Raw genomic sequence first — 22,821 nt, 5'->3', positions numbered from 1 at the left:
AAAGTTGGCCAAACAATGCTAAAATACAAGCCACTTCACTGAAGAAAAGAGAGGTGGACTTCCTGGGGTGCTGTGACTGAATGGGTTTCTTTCTGCCCTGAATGAACCCCACCCATAGCCTGCCCTCCTCCGGGCCCCTTCACACAGGCCACACACTGACCCAGGTTTTCACGGAAGGAGGATAACAAATGCAGAAAAATACCGAAAATGTGGAGAAGGGCACTAACGTTCCTAAACACCATGAAGTTCATGATCATAGTAGCTACCATTTGTTGAGCATTTACTGTGTGCCAGCTACTATTCTAGGTAATTTACAGGTATCAATTGATTTAATCTTCAAAGCAACCTCACGAGGTGTTAACATCCCCATTATACAGATGAAGAAACTGAGGCTCAGAACAATTCATTCACTTGCAAGTGATCACCCAGCCAGTAAAGTGCTAAATCAATGATTTCATTTCCAGATTCCTTGATGAATGGTAGATACTCAAGTCTGTTATCTCCCTATGAAAAAAAATGACATTTGAAAATAAATTCCACATACTTGTTCTTGGTGGGAGAAAGGAAGGACCTACCTGCCTTTCGACTTTCACAAACTTCCCCATCATGCTTTGGTCTTCAGTTTCTGATGTGGATGGTCTGGCTACATAGGGTTCATTCCTAGGAAAGAGCCCATAATGCTGTAAGATCATGATACCTATTTTTGCTCTGCAAGGTCACTTCAGCTAGGTGGGCCATGGCCCCTGGGACTATTCTGCTTGTGCTCAGGCTTACAGAGTCTGGAAGAGCCCATGGAACTCTGCAGCCCACGGGCATTGGGAAAGGCCAGCGTTTCCTACCTTCACCAGGGATGTCTCATACTTACCATGTTGACTGTAGGAAAATGTGAAGCTGACTATTACGCTGTTCTTAGGAAGCTCTGTGTCAAGCTTAACTTAATACACCACTTAACTGTGCCCAGAGTGCTTGATTGCTTTAAATTATGTTCCTTGGCCTTTCCGTCACAGACACTGGTTGATGATGGAGCATGGTTGTCTCATCTTGGGAACCAATATTTCATCTGTTCCATTTAGCTAAGACTGGAAAACAGATGCAAAATCTGGAAAATGATGCCAAAGATGATATTCGTAGGGAACAGGATTGAGACGTGCTGCGTTTGCTCCTTGGCCAACCACAGTTCACATCTGCCTAAATTCCAGTTTGTTTCAATATTGTCCTATGTAGACGAGAACTTTCAGGGAGTCTAGCTATTGCTTGAAACCATTCATGCTTGGTACTTTCTAGGCAATTGTTTTTTCTCTAGGCTACTTACTCCTTCTAGGTCCCTGGCCAGGTTTGGGTAAAACAGTGTTTCTTTTTTTTTTTTTTCAATCTTTGGCTGTGTTGCACGGCATGTGGGATCTTAGTTCCCTGACCAGGGATCGAACCTGCACCCTCTGCATTGGAAGTGTGAAGTGTTAACCACTGGACAGCCAGGGAGGTCCTGGAGCAGTCTTGAATTAAATCAGATGTCAAAAACCAGTGGTCTCTGTGCTGAATCCAGCCCACCAGTGCTTTCCTTGGCTTGCACAGGGTTTTAAACATTGGAGCCATTCAAAAGTGGAGGATTGCACATCAGATATGAATATTCAGCTTTTCTTGAGAAACTAGAGTATCTGGAAACAGAGGATCTTCTTTCTTAAAATTAGCAAGAGCAGACCTGAGGTTCTTCAGGGCCCTGTGGTTCACCCCTTGCCTAGCCCCAGAACTGAAGCCAAGATTAGATGCTCTGTTCGCCCGCCTTACACTCTTCCTTCCTTAATGATAAAGAGCCTTATTATTATACATTGCATGGTATTTCTTACGCCTACCTCCCTTCACTCATTTATGTTATTGATACTTGCCTTGAAGATACTGGGGAATAAGGAAGTGTAAATGCAGGCAGCGGGCTTTCTAAAGGATCCTGGCTCATCACCTATAAAAGGACAATTTTCAGACAGTTTTTCAGAGAGAGCAGAGCTGCTCTGGGGCTGGACAGCTGATTTCCTTCTCAGTCTCTGGGGCTGATGAAAGTTAAAAAAAAGCCAAAACAGCTGGCCAGGAGGAATGCCTTGGGCTCTGCTAACATGGAGTATTCTTTCGGTTCCAAAAAAGAAAAAAAAGAAAAACCTCACAAGTCTCTTTTTATTTTCTAACTAGGAAACCGTCAGTTGCATTTTCAGCAGCCATACAAAGGAGTGTGGCTGCAAGGCTTTCATTCAGAAACCTCTCAAACGGCCACAGGCTGGAATAGGCTGCAGGCTCTTTCTCTTCATCTTATTTGGGGGAATGGCAACCTCACCCCCACGGTAAAGGAACCCAGCTGAGACTTGGGCATGGGGATTTGGGCATGGGAATGCGGTGCGGGCTCCGGAACCACACAGCCCATCAGTCAATGCCCCCGGGCCCCACCTGGGAGACTGCTGGGATGGGTAGGTGAAGGCGGCTCCTCTCTGAGACTTCTTATGTTTTGGAGTAGATGGAGGTCCAGGGGTGAAAATCATATCTATTCTGAAAGAGAGCACACAAAGAGGGGGATTAAATGACAGAGAGCTTTGTATGAAAAGAGAGGAAAGCAATATATTCTCTTTCTTCTGTCATCAGCTGCGAGTTTGGAAAATAAAAGAGAAGAGCATAAAGAGAAAGACAGAGGAAAGGAGAAAGACTTTCTAATTTAATGCATCATCATTTTTTTTTCTTTTGGCCCAGTGTACCGAGAGCATCTCTCCATCCCAGAGGAGAGAGGCAACCGAACCACAGAGACAGGGTGACAGCTGCGTCCTGTTCCTTCTTACAGAAAATGTCAGGTATGCTGCAGCAGGTCTGGTCTTCCAGCTCTTTCATTTCACCCAAAACCTCTAGTCAGGGAGGTCTTCCTGCTAAGCCCTAGGCTCTGTTTTCAGCTGTGCCCTCTTTTCCCTGCAGCTTGGCAGGCTCCTCCAGCTACTAGAGGGATGAATTCAATAGTAGCTCCTATAGCCCCCCCATCAATGTCACCCTGAGCACAACAGAAGACAAATGCCATCCCCCCACCCGGCACTAAGCTACGGTGCCCCGTGCTCAATGGAAACAGCCTGGGAGGCTTATCACAAGCCCAGGACCGCGGCACTCAGAAGGAGCCATGCCTCTCTATGTCCTTCTGCAAACCCAACTGCTCCTCCACTGACCCTGCGCATGCGTGTGTGCTAAGTCACTTGAGTTGTGTCCGACTCTTTGCAACCCTATAGACTGTAGCCGGCCTGGGTCCTTTAACTATGGGATTCTCCAGGCAAGAATACTGGAGTGGGTTGCCATGCCCTCCTCCACGATATATGTATCTCAGTTCAGTTCAGTTCAGTTCAGTTGCTCAGTCGTGTCCGACTCTTTGCCACCCCATGAATCGCAGCACGCCAGGCCTCCCTGTCCATCACCAACTCCTGGAGTTCACTCAGACTCATGTCCATCGAGTCGATGATGCCATCCAGCCATCTCATCCTCTGTCATCCCCTTCTCCTCCTGCCCCCAATCCCTCCCAGCATCAGAGTCTTTTCCAATGAGTCAACTCTTCGCATGAGGTGGCCAAAGTATATAAATATGTACAAGTATGTATATATTTCTGAATGTGCTATTAGTAATCATATTATGTATATATATCCACTATAGATCACATAATTTTTATCTTACTATATAGACTGTAAAAATATCATTTGATGGTGGCGTAACTTTTTAATGAGATCAGGTACCATTCTTTTCTTAATCACTATTTATATAATGGAGGTGTGTTACAGAGGACAGGAGTTTTGTACCCAGGTGGATCTGGTTTCACTTCCGGCTTTGCCACCTACTAGCTGGGTAGTTTTGGGCAAGATCATTGTCCTGTAAATCTTGGTCTTCTCATTGATATATGGCAGCTCTAATGCAAAACCTTAGGGGGTTATAAGGGATTGGAGACATATATGTGAAATGCCCAGGTGATCAACAAAAACGGTGATAATTATTAGCTAGGAATCAATGCTGTTTCCATAGGTTCACTGTTACAACTAACTCTTGATGAACTTTTAATTGAGTAAAAATTTATATTTGGAACTAGCCAACTAGACTCATTTTAGATAATCTGAATTTTGTTGGCATATACAAAGGATCAGAGTTAGGGATCTTTTTCTCTCCCTGAGGCCTGATCAGACTGTTAATCTTAGCCATGTCAATTTCACAGAAATTCTTCCCAGCTCATTTGATCTCACGTTGGTTGGCCTTGATGTCTCTATTTGATGAGTGTTTTTGTTCTTAACATTTCTCCCCTGCATTGCGGATTCGTGGATGCCTTTCACCTCAGCTCTGCGGTCTCCCTGGCCGATTCCTCAGCAGCCAGGAGGGCACCACCCTTCCAGGCATGCTGCCTTACCTTGTCTGAAGGTACTTGATTCGGGAAAGCATGTCAAGATGCCCTGCAGAATACTGTTCAATCACGTCCTTCACATCATAAGGCCTCAAAGTCTCCTTGAACTTTTTTTTATAGAGACGGAATTGTAGAATTCTGCCAGGCAAAGTAGAGACATTTGTGCATCAGGAGTGGAGAGTGAAGGAACTTATGATATAAGATGAACAAATTCTGGGGTGGGGTGGGGGGTGGTGGTGGGAATAAAAGAACCAGAAAGACACAACTTGATGAGAAGTCCCTGCTCCTGGTCCTGGTTCCACCTCTTGGAACCACACTGAGTTAGGCTGGCTGGTGTCTCTTCTTCATGACTATCCCTTTCACTCATATGAATAATAAGAAATTCACAGTGACAATAAAAGCTAACATTTATTACACATTGGGCTTCCCTGGTGGCTCAGATGATAAAGAATCTGCCCGCAGTACATGAGACCTGGATTTGATTCTTGGGTCTGGAAGATCCCCCGGAGAAAGGAATGGCAACCCACTCCAATATTTTTGCCTGGAGAATCCCATGGATAGAGAAGCCTGATGGGCTACAGTCCACAGAGTCTCAAAGAGTCTGACATGACTGAGCAACTAACACTTTCACCTTTCACTACATGCCAGACACTGGGCTGGATTCATTTTTGATAATTTGCTAATAAATCGATTCACAGATGATGGAACTGTGGCCGAGGGAACTTCAGCCTCTTCCCAGGGCCATTTTGCTGATAATGTCAGAGTTTCCCTGAAACCCAGGGTTGTATGGGGACAAGGCTCATGGTCCTAACAGCTGCGTCACACTGCTTCCTATTTGAGGAAAGCTGACATATCTCTTCCTCAATAGCCTCCTTAATCCTTTGGCTTATAAACTCCTGGAAGAGAAAAGCTAGCTTTGGTTCCTCAAGTTTTTTCAGGCTGTTAATAAAGTGGGGCACCCAGAACTTGGAATCCTCACCTCCATCTTCCTGGGAATCAATAAAGTCACCTTAGGTGATTAATCTTCTTGAAATCTCCCTCACGAGGTCAACTCTTGCTGAACATAGTGTCAATTTAAAACACCGAATCACAACCCAGGTCCTCCCATCTCATACTTGTATAAGCTTTTTTTAATGGTGCATTCAAGACTCATTTTGTTTGTCATAGTCCATGACTTCAGCCTCTAAACACTATTTTGATCTATCAATTGTACCATTCAAGTCACTAACCTTTCCAATTCTATGTCACTTTCTAAGCCTGCCCATTACACAGCTCTACCTAAGGTGGGTGTCAGGAACTGTGGCTTGCAGCCAAGTCTGGCCCACTGCCTGTGTTTGAAAATAGAGTTGTGTTGGAATACAGCCTCAGTGATTCGTTTATATACTGTCTATGGCTTCCTTTGCACTTCAAGATCAAAGTTAAACACGACAGAGACCTAGGGATCATAAAGGCTGACATATTTACTACATATCTGACTCTTCACAAAAAAATGTCTGCCAACCTCTGAACTAGGGCATCAATGAGAGTACTCCAAAGGATGGAGCAGAAGCCAGACCAGGAAGCATCTCAGCAGAGACCTCCTTTGAGCCCGACAGACTCATTCATTGGTTTTCTTTGAATAAGATCATTCAACCAGTTAAGAATCCAGGAAGTTGTGTTTCTTATCCAGCCATACTTCTGGCACATTGTACAGAGTGATGTCATGAAGAACCATGTCAACAGCTTTGCTGAGGGCCACATATTATAAACTTTTGTCCTTCCTGCTCTATTGGACTGAAAGTCTGAAAATACCATAACTAGTTCTTAGTGACTCTGACTTAGTTTCTAGAATTCACTACCATCATGGTGGAGTGCTTATAAACTCACATTCCAAAGTTTTCTTGAAGTTGTAACATATTTTCTTAATTTTCTTATGGCATTTCAAGCAACATAGAAATAGCCAGGGTGAATTATAAGTCTCGTCTGAAACAGACTAAAAAATCCTATAATTGATTATCATGTTGAAAATGCTAATTAAAAAGAACTAAATGAATGAAGACAGATGGGAGAAAAGCTATTTTGAGTCAGAAGCCTATAAAAGAAGAAAACTTCATGTCAACACACCCTCCCTCACCAACAGCATTTAAAATAAATTAACCCAACACTGTAAAGCAACCACATGTGTGCTAAGTTTTCAGTCATGTCCGACTCTTTGAGACCCCATGGACTGCAGCCCGCTGGACTCCTCTGTCCATGGGATTCTCCAGGCAAGAACACTGGAGTGGGTTGTCATGCCCTCCTCCAGGGGATCTTCCTGACCCAGGGATCGAGCCCCCGTCTCCTGTGGCTCCTGCACTGGCAGGCGGGTTCTTTACCGCTGAGCCACCACAGAAGCCCAAAGTAACCACACTCCCATAGGAATGTTTAAAAATAAAATGAGTAGTGGCAAAGGCAAACAAAAGGATCACCAGTGTCTCCAACCTGCTAATGACCTGCTAATGTCGTCATCACTTTTCTTTCGGCAGCACCCCCCACTTAGAGAACTGACATACTCTCTGAACTTGACCCAGGGGTTGAGAAATTTCCTGCCACCTTCCCAAAGCCCAAGACCACTTTACAAAGCCATTACCTGGAGGAGAGGAGCTGGGGCCTGGGAGGCCTAAAGTGGGAGGAGGTGCTTACCTGACGGCTCGGATGGCGGCCTTCAGGGTGGGGATCATGTCTTCGATGAGGAAGTCATTCCCGTAGCCCCTGTCTTCCGCTGTGGGGTCCCCTGTCCCGGCATCTGAGAGGGAGACACCCATATCAACAACGGCAGGCCACCACTTCAACAGAACCCTTCAAACTCAGCCTCCCAAGCCTCCATTTCCATTTCAGAACCCCCGATGTGCTCTCCAGGGGTGACGTCACTCAGACTTTCTCAGCATCTCCCTCCCATAATCCAGAAGCCTGGTAAGTGCCTGCTGTGTTGGACGGCTGCCTGGGGGAGAAGGCGGGGAGGGTGGTGTGTGTTCCAGGGTTCCCAAGTGGCCCCTTTGGAGGCAGCCAAGGGCATGCACGTAGGTGTTTGTCACACACCTGAGTTCAGACTCTGGCTCTGTCAGACTTCATCCTTGTGACCGTGAGCTGGGAGGTCACTTTCTGAGCCCTGCTCATCCTCCCTTTTGGTAAGTGAAAGGGGCACTCGCTCCAACAGCCCCCACAAGACACTTCTCCCATATCTCTCCCCACCCCCTTGGGATGTGGAGGTCCCCAGGTGTCCAGACTACTCTGCCCTGGCCCCCTCCATCCTTCAACGTGACCTTCTTAGCAATGCGCTCATCACAGGCCACCCTTAGGAACCATGCGGTGTGTCTCAAGGATCCCTGCAGGGGTTGGGCAGGCACACATGGTGACCCCGGCCCGGAGGGACAGCTAAGGTGGGCCCTCTGCACCCAGGGTGAGGGCAGGAACCTATCACAGCCCCGGGGCCAAGAATAAAACAAGCCAGAAGCTGGTTCAGGGCAGCAGGAGCCGGCTATTATGTAGACTGCAGGATTCTTCCGCAGGGTACGGAGGGGGAAGACGTGGAGGACACAGGGTTAGGAAGAGGAAGGGGTTACCTTCAGAGCTCTGCCAGAAAGCGTATGCTTTCATGCGGAAGGCGGTGCGGAAACGCTCTTTATTGTTTGAGCCAACAGGCTTTGGTTCTTTAGAAGGACTTTCTTCTATGGCATCTACATTCAGAGGGGTAAATAGCTTTCCTTTAGTATTGCTACCACGAGGATTAGAAAGGCGAACCCGATCCAAGAGACCCAGCTTTTGGCTACAAAATAAGCAAAAGTGAACAATTTTCCTCCTTGAGTGCAGGCTTTCGTAATCTCCCGTCCCTCTCCATCAAGACGTATACATCCTCCTCCGCGCGGGAATAGGACCTGCGCCTCCGATGCTCAATCTGACTGAGCTGCTTGGAAAGGGACACGGCTTGCTTCAGATGATAGCTCGGCAACTGACTAGCTAGTACATCTCTGGTGTGTTTCTCTGAATTTGTTTCCTCATATGCTTAAGTGCAGCTTAAATGAGATCCAGGATATAAAACGCCAGCTCCTGGTAGCAGGCAGCAAAGCTTTGGTCCTCCTCCACTCCCACCTCCTCTGCATCAGCAACTTCCTCGGTACCACTCCATGGTGCCCAGATGGTGACCCACAGAGGCTAAGCCTTATCAAGTGTTCCTTAAACAGAACTGAATGACGTAAATGACACAAAGCAGGTACCCTAACCTGGTGTCCACAGACACCTCCCCCTCACCATGGACAGAGCTTTTTGGGGGGTGGGGTCCATGAGCTTGGATGGGAAAAGCACTGCATTTTAAATTTACTAATTAGATTTTCATTCACGAATCTCAAACCGAAGTTTAGCATGTCTTTCAATTATGAATGTATGAATGAACCCCAGTAATACCCACAATGCCCCAGCCGTATCCTGTGACTTTCTATAAGAAATTACAGATCATCTTATATCCTATTACCTTCACGTATTGCTATGCTCATCACTGCATCAAAATTACAGAATTATTCTACGTGCCACGATATCACATCATTAGATTCATCACAAAGAAACACACGTATTGACTGCATCTCAAAAGTTTAAATATTTTGATAATTACATTTCAACATAATCAGCTTCTTTTGTAACTGTCTGCATTTTAGTTGTAAATTCAAAGTTATTATTCTGAGAAAGGGTCAGGGAACTTCAGCATACAGCTGAAAGTCTTCTAGGCACAAGAAAAAAGCCAATAAATCCAATAGGAAGTTGTCCTGGTGCAAAAACCATCTCCGTGTCCTTGGGCAAATCTGTGACCTTCTCAAACCTCAATTACCTCATCTTTAAAATAGGGATAAGCATGTCCCACCTGACGTGGTTGCTATGGGATGCTGTTTGTCAAGGATTTGGCATAGAGCCCAGCACACAGGTGCCCTATAAACAGCGATTTCTCCTTCCGTTTCTTAACCTCTGCCTCTCACCCGAGTGGACACAGGAATGATGTCCTTTGGTGCAGCACAGACCAGAAAGAGCCCTAGTGTGTGTCACACATCGATACACTCAGTTCAGCTTCTTTCTCCTCATCACCCGCACGGGACTTGGCACCCAGCAAGTGTGTGTGTACTTGTGGGAGAAGTGAGTGAACGAATGAATATGAATGTGGGTTGTCAAATCAGCTTTTCATCAGCCTGAGATAACTGAGTATTTCTAACGTTGATGTCTGGTTATGACAGTCACGTGCCTCACACCAGAAGCTGCTGCCATCTTTGCAGCTTGGTGTAGTGAGGTGGTCCTGGCCTTGGGACTGCAGAGGTGGGAACATCTCTTGTTGAGCGGGTGCCCTATGCTCTCTGAACACCTGGTTCTCATGGTTAAGTGAGCCTAACCACACCCTGCTTAGGAGAGATCTGGGGACAACTGCACGTGATACTGTCCAAGATGCTTCTTGCCTTCAGCTTGGCACAGAGAAGGCACTAAGAAATATTTGATTCATGAAAGAATGAATGAATATATAGATGAGTCATTGTTACTCCTGACTCTGTCTGACTGTTCTCTGTCCCACAACACTGTTACATTAATAACCCACCCATCAGGATAAATTCAGATGGCTCCATCTTTCCTGAGCTGGTCCAGATTTTTCAGAGTGGCTTTCCTGACCAGCACTAGGTTATGACTAATGGAGACGAAATCAGCATCCGGAGGCTAAAAATACAGAACAAGGCAGGAAATCGCTGAAGACACACAGAAGGCTTTCCCAGCCATGAACTAAGAAGAGGGAGGTTAGGACAGTCACTGCTCAGGCCCCCTGCTTCCTGGCCCCTGCCTACCTGTCTTTGCTATACCAAGCAGATCCATTATTCCATCCGCATCAGACCCCTTGCCCATCCCCAAGTCCCCTCCTGCATGCCTTGGTGGACTCAGCCATGCTCTTTCTTCCCTTCTCAACTGACCTCATTCCCATCAGCCCTTTAAAACTGCCCAAGTGTCCCTTCTTGGAAACTACTCCCCATATGCTTCCGAGACAGGCTGTGTTTGTCTCTGGGTTTAATACAGTGTCAAGGCTCTACATGCCCATGCCCGCATGCCCCACTGGCTTGTGCAGCCCTGGAAAAGCAAGGATTCTGCCTGCTTATCTCTGAACCCACCCACACCCCTGCTCAGTACATCCTGATGTTCGGGGCTTTGGGGCAAAACTGACCTGGGGGGAAACGTCTTGAAAAAACAGGTGACCTAGGACACAGAACTCATGCTGTCTGGGTCCCAGCTTCCTCATGCACAAGAATGGGGATCAGCCCGCGTTACACACGGTTGCGTAAGGGTTAAATGAGGGAGTGCACGTAAAGTGCTTAGCTGACTGTCTGGGAGGCGGACGGTCGAGAGATGCTTTCAATAAATGCTGGCTGTCATCATTATCTCGATAAATAATCCTCTTCCCACAGAAACAGCAGAGGGCTAATGACATGTGTAAAAAGGATGGATAATATTTCCTAAGCCACACACAAAAAATAGTGTTTTTTTTTTAATGAACTGAGGTGAGTTCTCAGGATATATGTATATATATATATATATATATTTTACTGTACTTAATGGTAGTCTGAAACATTCACCACCGTCACTGAGTTTGACCACAGCAGGAGATAAGTATCAATATATGAGGAGCTTAATTCCAGAAAAACTAAGCGAGACAAAAGTAATGGCCATCACTCTGTCCTGATTTGAATCTCAGCGTAGGTGCTGACTATTAGATAATGAAAGAGATTGCTTGGTTCTGTCTCTGTGAGGACTGAGAATTCACTTATCTGGCATTTAAATGCTTCACTTCTATCTCTAACAGTCTGAGTTGCTTTGGCCATGTTCACTTAATACCCCATTGGTCACAGAGGTCAGTTTATGAGACAAATTCCAATAGTATTACGAATCCAGATGCGTTGGCCATAGGTCAGAAATCTCGGCTCTGAGTTACTCACAGCCATAACACCTAAGAGGCTTATGGAATTCTTCCTCCAGCAAAGTGGGTGATCAGCTTACTTCTTAATTGTGTTGCCTGAAACCCAAGACCCTAAAGGATAATCAAATGCAAGGCCAAGTTCATCCCTGAAACTCAAAACCCACCTCGGCCCTTCTCTGTATGGATTTCTAGTGCATATTTCAGGCCTTGTATTTGAAGGCTTGCAGATCTTACAAGAAAAGCTCTCCATGAAGCTGACATCAGATTTCCTTGGAAAGCTAAGGTCTCTGATTTGTTAAGGGCCGACAAACAATTTCCAAACATGAGTTGGGAAAACTGGAAATACAGACTAGAGACGGAGGTTTTTCTTTCCTGGCAAGATTATACAGTCCTTGCCCTGGGCTATTGCTCTGGGAACTCTTTGTTAAGTTGCTAAGTCATGTCTGACAGTTTTCAACCCCATGGACTGCAGCACACCAGGCTTTCTTATCCTTCACCATCTCCCAGAGCTTGCTCAAACTCATGTCCATTGAGTTTGATGATGCCATCCAACCATCTCATTCTCTGTCATCCTCTTCTGCTCCTGCCTTCAATATTTCCCAGCATCAGGGTCTTTCCCAGCACCCAGGCTCTTTGCATCAGTTGGCCAAACTATTGGAGCTTCAGCTTCAGCATCAGTTCTTCCAGTGAGTCTTCAGGGTTGATTTCCTTTAGGATTGACTGGTTTGATCTCCTTTCTGTCCAAGGGACTTTCAAGAGTCTTCTCCAGCAGCACAGTTCAAAAGCACCAATTCTTCAGCGCCCAGCACTCTTTATGGTCCAACTCGCACATCTGCACATGACTACTGGAGAAACCATAGCTTTGACTACACGGAATTTAAGTTGTGTTAAACTCTGTGCATTCCCCTATTCATGCTTCCCAGCCTCAGCACAAGCTGTGACCTGTGCCTGGGAAAACGTTCATCCTATCTTTTATCCAAATAACTGATTTTGCTGGAAACCTGGTCCAAGCAGCAGTCCCCAGGCACGCTTCCACTTTTGGGTCAACGAGATAACCATTCACTGTGCATTGTTTTGAGGCTTCTCTCAACCACGGCACTTGGCCATCAGAATGAAATCTTCACCTTACGAGGGACTCTCTCACTGTAGCAGTGGCTCTCAACTAGCGGTGATTTTGCCCCCAGGGGACTCGTGGTGAAGTCTGGAATCATATTTGATTGACATAACTTGGGGGGGTGGTGCTCCTGGTTTCTAGTGGGTCAAGGCCAGGGATGTTGTTAAACTTCCTATAATGCACTCAGGGCAGCGCCCACAACAAAGGCTTATCCCACCCAAAAGTCAATAGAGCTGCCATTAAGACATGAAAAGGGTAAGCTATTGGTTCAGAAACTGCCCTTTGTCTAGTTATCCAGCACCTAACACAGTGCCTGGCATGTAGCAAGCCCTTACAGCATCATTATGATGTTGAGTGAAGGAAGCAAGAAATAACAACACTCGAGCTTCTGATTAACAAGATGCATCCAACATCAGCTGATAAAGGAGCTGCTGTAGAGTGGAAAGAGCACTGCCTCTGGAGGAAGAGAACTGAGTTCAAATAGCTGCTCTGTGGTTAATATTTCAACCTGGGTAAGGCATTAACTCTGATTCAGGTTTTATCTTCACCTGTAAAACAGAGCTCATGTCACTTATTTACCCAACAAAAATGTGTTCTGCACCTTGAAAATGCTAGACTCTTGGTAATTTGCTGAGGTTACAGTAGTGACCAAAGTAGGTATGATTTTCGGCCTCCAGTTAGCTTACAATAAGGTCAAGAAGTCACGTGACAGGCAAACAGATACATGTATTGCTAGAAACCTGACCAGCATCAATGAAAAAAAAAATGCTACCTGCTCTAGCAGTTAACAAAGGATGCTGCAGCCATCAAACCATTACATTAGAGCCACCCCAGATGGTGAGCCCTGAGGGAACTTAGGATAGAAACAGGATGCCTGCCATCAAGATCAGCCACTGCAGGGGACAGTTCTGGTAGTCCAGTGGTTGGGACTCTGCCCTTCTACTGCAAGGGCTGTGGGTTTGATACCTGGTCAGAGAACTAAGATCTTGCAAGTCACAGGGTGCAGCCAAAGAAAAAAGAAAATAAGATTCTAAAATAGAAAGAGAAAATAGGAATTTCTATCATTCTAAGCCTACCTGGAGACACCAAAAGAGTTTTAAGAAGGAAAGAGTATATCAACTTTACATTAAAAATATACACATACATGTTCATAGCAGCATTATCCACAACAGCCAGAGGGTGAGAACCACCCAAATGTCCATGGATGGATAAACGGGTCAATAAAATGCAGTATAGACATTCACTGGAGCCTTCAAAGGAAGGAAACTCTGATGCCAGCTACAGCATGGATGACCCTTGAGGACATTATGCCACAAGTGAAGTAAACCCATCACAGAAGGACAAACACTATATGATTTCACTCACACGAGGATTCTAAAGAAGTCAAACCCAGAAAGTATAAGAGAATGGTGATTGTCAGGGGCTAGAGGGAGGGAAAAATGAGGAGCAGGTGTTTAATGGGCACAGAGTCTCAGTTTTGTAAGACTGAGAAGTACCGAGACTGGTTGCATGACAACGTGAATATACTGGAGACTTCCTAAACGGACATTTAAAAATGGTTAAGACGGCAAATTTTATGTGTGTGTTACCACAGTAAAACACATTTTCCCCCCAAAGGGAAACACAGTGGCCTCTCCATGGAGAATGGATTGGAGGGGAGTAAGGAAAAACTGAAAGAGCAATGAAGAAGCCTTATGTTTTCCAGGCAAGAGATGCTGGTGGTCTGGACCAGGGAGACTGCACTGAGGAGCAAGAGGAGACCAGAACTCGGACATTTATTTTGGAGAAGAGCCACGCCCGTCTTCCTCCATGGGTTCTGTGTGGCTGCGAGGGAAAGAGAAAGTTTCTGGCTGTATACAGAACGGGTAGGTGGGGACGCCGTTTATTTTTATGGGGACGCCATTTATTTTCAGTTGAGCAAATGGGACAAAACAGGTTTGGAGAAGAAATCTAAGGGACTGTGGCAGTCACTTTCCTTGATACACACACACACACACACACTTCATACAAGACTGTGGCATGAAGTGGATTTTAGTAAATGGTAAGGATCTGCCTCACAGCTCAAATAACTTAAATTGAGTATCATTATTAAAGTACTTTTGGAAGTTGGAATATAAAAATATAAATTTTGGTTTGTGTTTGCTGAAGAAACACTGGAAAGATACCTAAAAATGAAAAAGAAATTATTTATGGGGAGTGGACAGTGGAATAGGGTGGAGAGGGACAGAAGTTGTACTAAGACATTTCATGGTTTGCCTCTATATTATTATTATTTATTAAACTGTGTTTTTCATTTTATCTTGGTCATGCTGCATGGCATGTGGGATATTAGTTCTCCAACTAAGGATGGAACCCAGGTCCCATGCATTGGAAGTCAACGTGAAGGTCGCTCATGTCCAACTCTTTGTGACCCCATGGACTACACAGTCCATGGAATTCTCCAGGCCAGAATACTGGAGTGGGTAGCCTTTCCCTTCTCCAGGGGATCTTCCTAACCCAGGGACCGAACCCAGGTCTCCCACATTGCACGCGGATTCTTCACCAACTGAGCCACAAGGGAAGCCCAAGAATACTGGAGTGGGTATGCTATCCCTTCTGCAGGGGATCTTCCCAACCCAGGAATTGAACTGGGGTTTCCCACATTGAGGGAGGATTCTTTATCAACTGAGCTACATGGGAAGCCATTGGAAGCATGGAGTCTTAATCGCTGGACTGGCAGGGAAGTCCCTACTTCTACAATACTTTGACTTATGAACCATGTACATGTTTTTTAAAGAAAACTTAAATTTAAAAATTAAAAAGTTATTTAGATTCTCTCCATCAGGAAAAATTCTCAGTGGTTATACCATCCAGCCAGGTTCTGAATCCTCTCTCTTCCCATTTCTCCTCCTTATATACTCCTTCCAGCGTTGAGTCCTTTTCTGCTCCAGTCTAGATTTTTCTCATTTTCAATTCAATTAAAATCTCTTTTGTCTCTACTTTCAAGCTTAGCTCTGGGTCCATTTTTTTGCACATTAAAACTCACAAAAGTGTTCATATGAACAAAAGACAAACAGAATCCTAGGAGTGGTACTTTTAAATGCAAATCCTGCCCCTCCCATCAAGGGTACAAAAATAAGATGAGGTCGTGGGGATGTGGTGTCATGGAAGCTGTGATACCACAGAGAACTTGAAGATAGACAACCTAATAGGTGAAGTTAAAGAATACCAAAGGCAAACAGTACTTAGTAAACAGCTTTGCTTGGGACCAACTTGACTACATTCTCTAGCTTCCTCATGCCATCTTTGTTGGGCATGTGTGTCCTGGATAAACTAACAAAGATTAAAAAAACAAAAGAACACAAGTTGAGTTTGGGACATGTCACTTTCAGGAAAACGGAGAGGCACCCTGTCAAGTAAATAATTGGGGACCTTGTCTTTCTTGTTTATAGCCATATTCCCTAAAAGGGTTTCTGGTACACAGGAGGTCTTAATAAATATTCATTGAATAAGCAGATGGATGGGTGAACAGATGGATGGATGATGGATGGTTGATGGATGATAGATGATGGATAGATGCATGATGGATTGTGAGTGATAGATGGGTGGAATGGACAGATGGACAGATGATGAATGGATGGAGATTTCAGATGAGTGATGGATAAACCAAGAGTACAGTTGCATTGCAGGCAAGAGAAAAGTCTTTTGAAGAAGTGGTCAATCTGTTTTGTTCTGTTTGTTGTGAGCTCAATGAACACAGGCTTGTAATCTGCATAGAGCAAGTCAATTCCACCTACAAGGGCTTAAAATCTTTATTTTGTCTCTTATTTTTTCATTATTTCTTCCTTCCATCTTTAGACATGGGAGAAGGGGGCCCTACACAAGGGCAGTGGCCCCCCTTTAGAAGGCGCCTCTGGCACTACGGGCTATCCTGAGAAAGGCAGAGAAGGCAACTGTCAGTTCTATAAATAACTGTCATCATTCATGTGCCAAATCTTTGCGGCTTTGATACCTTGTTTTCTCTCCGAGCGGGGGGGAGAACTGTGAACGAAAGTTTATCTCGCCTGTGCTCTTTTTTCATAAAAACGAGAAGTCTTAATTGGGAATTAGATGACAATGAAAGTGGAGTGGCCTGGAACTTGACGGGCCTTCTACAGATGGCATTATGATTTCAGATTTTCAATCATGGGAGAAGCATGCCCAGCAATGTGGCAAAAAGCATCTATCTGAGCCCCAAATAAACCGAAGTTCCTAGTCTAGGGTGCAACAATATTCCACACGTATGTTCCAGTCTGGCTGAATTCTATTCGTGTCTGCATAGGAAAGGCAGTAATGGTAGATTGAATAATTCACTTGTAGTGAGTAATTCACCTGCATGATCTGAAACCCTGTTGATCACAAGAGGGGAGGGAGCAGGGAGCCCTGTTGAAGAGTCTTAAGGTTGTATAACTCCTGGTTGCTCGTGAGTTTTGGAACTTGGGGTGAGCCTGTCCTCTTGAAAAAGTATCTAGAAGAGGATCGCTGAGCTATCTTCCTGCTCTGCCTCTGAGACACAAAATGGCTGCAAGTTCTCTAGCAAATGCACCCTGACTCTGTCAGCTGTCCAGCCCCCTCCTCTACACCCAAATACCCACTACAGTCCAGACTGGTTCCAGGCAAGAAATACTCCTTCCATTTGAAAACCTGCGTGAAGGAGGCAGAGTCCAAGCCGTGTCTGTGTCTGTGAGCAAGCTGGCGCTGTCTATAATCATTTCTTTCATGTGGGATTATGTGTGTGATGAGGCATCGTGGGCCCCATTGAAGGCCACTTGATCCAGATTCCCAAGGGTCACTGTCCTCAAGTGGCTCCCATACAAGTTGGTCTGAGGTGCTACCACCACTTCTGCCCAAATTCTGTCAGCTCTGGAGATTGAGCTGGTGTCCAGGAGATGGACTGAGAGGCCTTACAAGTAGTTTGCCACAATAACAGTTTCAATACATATTTTAAAAATATACTATGCATATTTACATTTATCATTATTTCTGTTTTATAAATACAGAATAGCTGTATTCCATACAGCTTTCCATAGCTGCAGGTTCTGCATTCACAGATTCAACCAAGTGTGGCTCAAGAACATTTGGGAAAAAATTCCAGAAAGTTTCAAAGTGCAAAAGTTGAATTTGCCACACTTGGGCAACTCTTTACATAGCATTTACATTGTTTTTACTATTGATAGAGTGCTTGCACTAACTAATCTGGAGATGATTTAAGTACACAGGAGGATTCATATAAAGTGTTAGTTGCTCAGCTGTATCCGACTCTTTGCAACCCCATGGACTGTAGCCCGCCAAGCTCCTCTGTCCATGGGATTCTCTAGGCAAGAATACTGGAGTGGGTTGCACGTAAAGATTATATGCAAATATTGTGGCTTCTGATACAAGGCACTTGGGCATCCATGGATTTTGGTATCCACAGAGGGGTCCTGGAATAAATCCCTTGCAGATACCAAGGGATGACATGTATGCAAACAGTTCAACTGTTTCCAAGAGGTGGTCTTTCTTTATAACTTCCAGTAGGAGCCATAGCTCCTCTGATATTGTGACATGTTTTTGAAAAGGAACCAGAAAGAAGACGGCTGAGCTCCCTCTGTCTCTGCCGCAGCCTGTGGTGAGCATGGTTTACTGGGGATTGTGAATTACAGTTGTGATTTACTTTTTGAGGGCTTCCCTGGTGGCTCAGATAGTAAAGAATCTGCATGCAATGAAGGGGACTCAGGTTCGATTCCTGGGTCAGGAAGATCCCCTGGAGAAGGGAATGGCTACCCACTCCATTCCTGGAGAGTTCCAGGACAGAGGAGCCTCGAGGGCTACAATCCATGGGGTCACAAAGAATCAGGCATGACGGAAAGACTAACACTTTCACACTTTTTGAGCCCAAGAAGCAAATGAAGCAAGTTATAGTGGAAATAATGTGGTCTGAATATTCAGACCTGAGTTCGAATTTTGGTCTTACTACTCAGTAGCTGTGTGACTCAGGAGGTGAGTAACTCAACCTCTCTAACACCCAACCTCCTCAACCCATAAATGAAAGCATGAGAGTCGATTTTTCACTGGTGACGTGAGGACCATGTGAGACCACACATGTAGGACTCCAGGCACTGCCCAGAGGAGAAACACCCAAAAGGTGGCTACCGCTATGATCACAATTAAGTTGTTCTTGAGCAAATTTACATGAAATTGGCAGAGGAAAATGGTGTCCAGCAACTGCAGCGAACCCCAGAACTCTATCTCATGACCAGCACAACTGCCCAGGGGCCCCAGGCCGTACACAACTGGACCCTCTGTCCCGACACAGTGATGGGAAGAAGAGGATTCATGATCACAAACGTACCTGGCTGCTGGATCCAGCTGTTCTTTCCTATGAGGAGAAAAAAATAAAGCATAAATTACATGCAACTGCTTCTCCTCTCCCCAAAATCTGTTTGCAAGCTTCCTTTGCTGAAGATGCAGGAGCAAGGCAAAATGGGACATATAGAGGGGGACCCATGAATGAGTTGGGGTTCCCCAGGCAGACCCTAGACCCCTCCTGCAACCTAACGGGCCTGGTTCTGAATTCCAAGATCCCTCTCAGCCATTCATTCATTTATTCCAGAGTTCCTCATCCTCAGGCCCACGGACTGGTACCTCCTGTCAAATGAGTGGTGGCATTAGATTAAAAATAAAGTGCGCGAAAAATATAATGTGCTTAAATCATTCTGAAACCACCCCCACCCCACCACCCAGTCTGGGGAAAAATTGTCTTCCACGTAACTTGTCCCTGGTGCCCAAAAGGATGGGGACTACTGATTTATTCATCCAAAAATGGTTCCTGAGCACCTACTCTGTGCCACACCTTGTGCTGGGTTTAGGTGACCTGTTAGGTGGTGGGGACAGATCAGGGAACCAAGGATTAAATGAGATAGTACATATAAAGGGCTTCCCAGGTGGTGCTAGTGGTAAAGCACCTGCCTCCAATGAAGGAGACCTAAGAGACCAATTCCTGGGTTGGGAAGATCCCCTGGAGGAGGGCATGGCAACACACTCCAGTACCTTGCCTGGAGAATTCCATGGGCAGAGAAGCCTGGCGGGCTACAGTCCATGGGGTCTCAAAGAATTGGACACGACTGAAGCGACTTAGCATGTGCACACGTGCACACAGCACTTATGAAAACGGGTCTAACGTTATTCAGCCCTAGAGAAAGAGTACTGCATATTGTCCTTCTTCTCCATTTCTAAGAACTCCAATAATCTTGACCCTGCTCATAAAAAAACAAGTTCTGTTTATACAGTAAATTAACTGAGTCTTTTTGGTCAGGCAACTGCTGTTTCTTGGGCCTTTGTTTCATCTCCATTTTTGTCTATCTAATGATTCCAGAGCTGCAACGACAGACACTAATCACAGATGGTCATTGAAATTAAAATGAAAGAAGATGAAAAATTCTGTTTCTTGGTTGCACTAGCCATAGATACTAGACAGCCACCTGTGATAAGTAGTTACCATGTAGGGCAGTGCAGCTACAGACAATTCTGTTATTGATATCACTTTTAGGGAACTGATAAGTGTGCATGGATTTTTTCGTTATTGTTGACGGTAAACAACATCCGATTTTTAACATCTGCCCACTTCTCTGCTTGTACATGAGAATGTGTAACTTACTTTCTGCCCCCCTCCTACTCCCCAGATTCTTCCTGTACCTTAGCCTCCCAGCACCCACTTCTACTGGAACTTCCCTGGTGGCTCAGACGGTAAAGCATCTGTCTACAATGCAGGAGACCCGGGTTTCATCCCTGGATGGGGAAGATCCCCTGGAGAAGGAAATGGCAACCCACACCAGTACTTCTGCCTAGAAAATACCATGGACGGAGGAGCTTGGTAGGCTGCAGTCCATGGGGTCGCTACGAGTCAGACACGACTGAGCGACTTCACTTCACTTCATTTCTACTAGGTCTACCATTATCTGGGCTAAGTTGCTTCAGTTGTGTCTGACTCTTTGCAACCCTATGGACTGCAGCCCTCCAGGCTCTTCTGTCCATGGGATACTCCAGGCAAAAATACTGGAGTGGGTTGCCATGCCCTCCTCCAGGGGATCTTCCTGACCCAGAGATTGAACCCAGAGTCTCTTACATCTCCTGCACTGGCAGGCGGGTTCTTTACCCCTAGCACCACCTGGGAAGCCTCCGTCTCCATAGGCCAGCAAATCAGAAGACCTGGGTTTGGTCTCTCCTGTGCCCAGCATCATGTGTGACCTTGAGCAAGTTCCTGAGCTGGAGGCTTCTGTTTCTTCTTATCCAAAATTGGGGTTGGACTTCAAAGTCTCTAAGGTTCTTTGAAATTCAAAAGTAATGAGTATATAATTCTAAGTAATCATAAAAACAAAACAAAAAAGGCATACCATCATTCATCACTGGTAGCCCAAAACATACAAATATATACATACACATATCAATATGTACTTGTGTGTATACATACACACATATTCTTGCAAAGTAACAAAGAACTACACTTGCTGGAAATGGATATGACACTACTTTTAGAAATGGGCTACATAACTGCATCCTTCAAGATCTTTTGGAGGATCACAAAATCACGCAGCCACCGTGGAAAACAGTCTGACGACTTCTCAAAAAGTCAATATAGAGTTAGCTATTCCACTCCTAGGTATACATCCAACAGAACTGAAAACACATATCCACAAACCGGTACTTGAATGTTCATGGGGGTATAACAGCCCAAAAGTAGAAACAGCACAAGTGTGTATCAGCTGATGAATGGATAAATAAAATGGGGTCAATATTGTGAAATATTATTCCATAAAAGCAATAAAGTTCTGATACACAAGACAACATAGACGAAACTTGAAAATATTATGCTAGGTAAAAGAAATCATAACATTTTATTTATTTATTATATTTATTTATTTGGCCATGGCATGTGGGTTCTAGTTCCCTGACCAGGGATCGAACTCAGGCCCACTGTATTAGGAGCACAGAATCTAGCCACTGGACCACCAGAGAAGTCCCAAGATTTTATTTTTTATATGAAATATCCAGAATAGGCAGAATAGAGTGAGAAAATAAATGAGTGGTTACAGGAGCTGCAGTAAAAGAGGGAACCAGGGGTGACTGCTAAAGGGCACTGGGTTTCTTTTGGGGGATAATGAAAATGTCCAGGAATTAGACTGTGGTGACCAATACCCAACTTTGTGAATATGTTTTGAAACCCACCGAGCTGTTACTTTAAATGGGTATCTTTTATGGTATGTGAAATCCTTTTGTAGTATATGAAGTCTATTTCAATAAAGTCTTTTTAAAAATAAATCAAATAAAAAACCTTTAGGAAGCAGGTGAAGACATACCAGTGTACCATCAGCTACTTTTTATTTTGCTGTGAAACCTATGGAATGGGTTGGAATATGGGGAACATTCTTTTCTCAAGGGACTGCCTTGTTTCAGAATGGTTGCCAAGTGAATTCTCTAGTGGCTTTATACTTTTGTCCTTGAAAAAAAGAAAGAAATGTTCCCTCCTAGTCTAAAAGCCATTCCCATATCACAGCAGCTGTCTACAGCACAAAGTATTCCTCCGAGTCTCTGACAGCTAGGACAATGCCTTATTTATAATAAATCAACCCAAAAGAATGGGCCTATTGCCAAGACCACGGGATGCAAAGCAAACAGAAATCATCTTGATTCAGCGTTCAGTGTGGTTCACAAGCTCTGGTTTTGGAGTTCAAGGTCAATCTGTTCTCTTCAGGAGAAGCGACTGGCCCATTCTAAGACTCTTGCTCTCCTAAGGAATTTTGATACTACCCCAAACTCGAAATGATTATAGCTACAATAGGAATCTGCCTGCAATGTTGAGACTCAAATTCGATCCCTGGGTCAGGAAGATCCCCTGGAGAAGGGAATGGCTACCCACCCCAGAATACTACCCAAGAATACTCCAGTATTCTTGCCTGGAGAATTCCCTGGACAGAGGAGCCTGGTGGGCTACAGTCCATGGAGTCGCAAAGAGCTGGACATGACTGACCAATTCATACACACACAGAATAGAATTCTAGAATCAGAAGGAATCATAGAAAGCATCTTCAGGGCGCATACCTGCATGCTAAGTTGTGTCCGACTCTTTGTGGCCCCGTGGACTGTGGCCTGCCAAGCTCCTCTGTCCATGGGATTCTCCTGGCAAGAATACTGGAGCAGGTTGCCATGCCCTTCTTTAAGGGACCTTCCCGGCCCAGGGATCAAATCTGTCTCTTTTCTGTCCCCTGCATTGGCAGGCAGGTCCTGTACCACTAGCGCCACCTGGGAAGCCCATCTTCAGGGTAAGTAAATCTAATTACAAGTAAGAACATAAAGTAAACCCAACTCTAC

At 45.0% G+C, this 22,821-nt stretch overlaps 1 protein-coding gene across 1 annotated transcript in view; it reads right to left on the bottom strand.

The window, feature by feature from the left end:
• The window catches only part of KCNQ3 (potassium voltage-gated channel subfamily Q member 3), a 299,193-nt gene that overhangs the window by 10,340 nt on the left and 266,032 nt on the right, over positions 1 to 22,821 (bottom strand). The window contains 6 exon segments of the mRNA XM_005900734.2: positions 576 to 660; positions 2,431 to 2,529; positions 4,400 to 4,531; positions 7,055 to 7,157; positions 7,975 to 8,177; positions 18,806 to 18,832. Coding sequence (XP_005900796.2) covers positions 576 to 660; positions 2,431 to 2,529; positions 4,400 to 4,531; positions 7,055 to 7,157; positions 7,975 to 8,177; positions 18,806 to 18,832 — 649 coding nt within the window.

Source organism: Bos mutus, chromosome 14 (genome assembly GCF_027580195.1).
Source record: "Bos mutus isolate GX-2022 chromosome 14, NWIPB_WYAK_1.1, whole genome shotgun sequence".
NCBI classification, from domain to species: Eukaryota; Metazoa; Chordata; class Mammalia; order Artiodactyla; family Bovidae; genus Bos; species Bos mutus.
The sequence above is the reverse complement of the archived record's forward strand: the minus strand, read 5'-3'. Positions and strand labels throughout refer to the sequence as shown.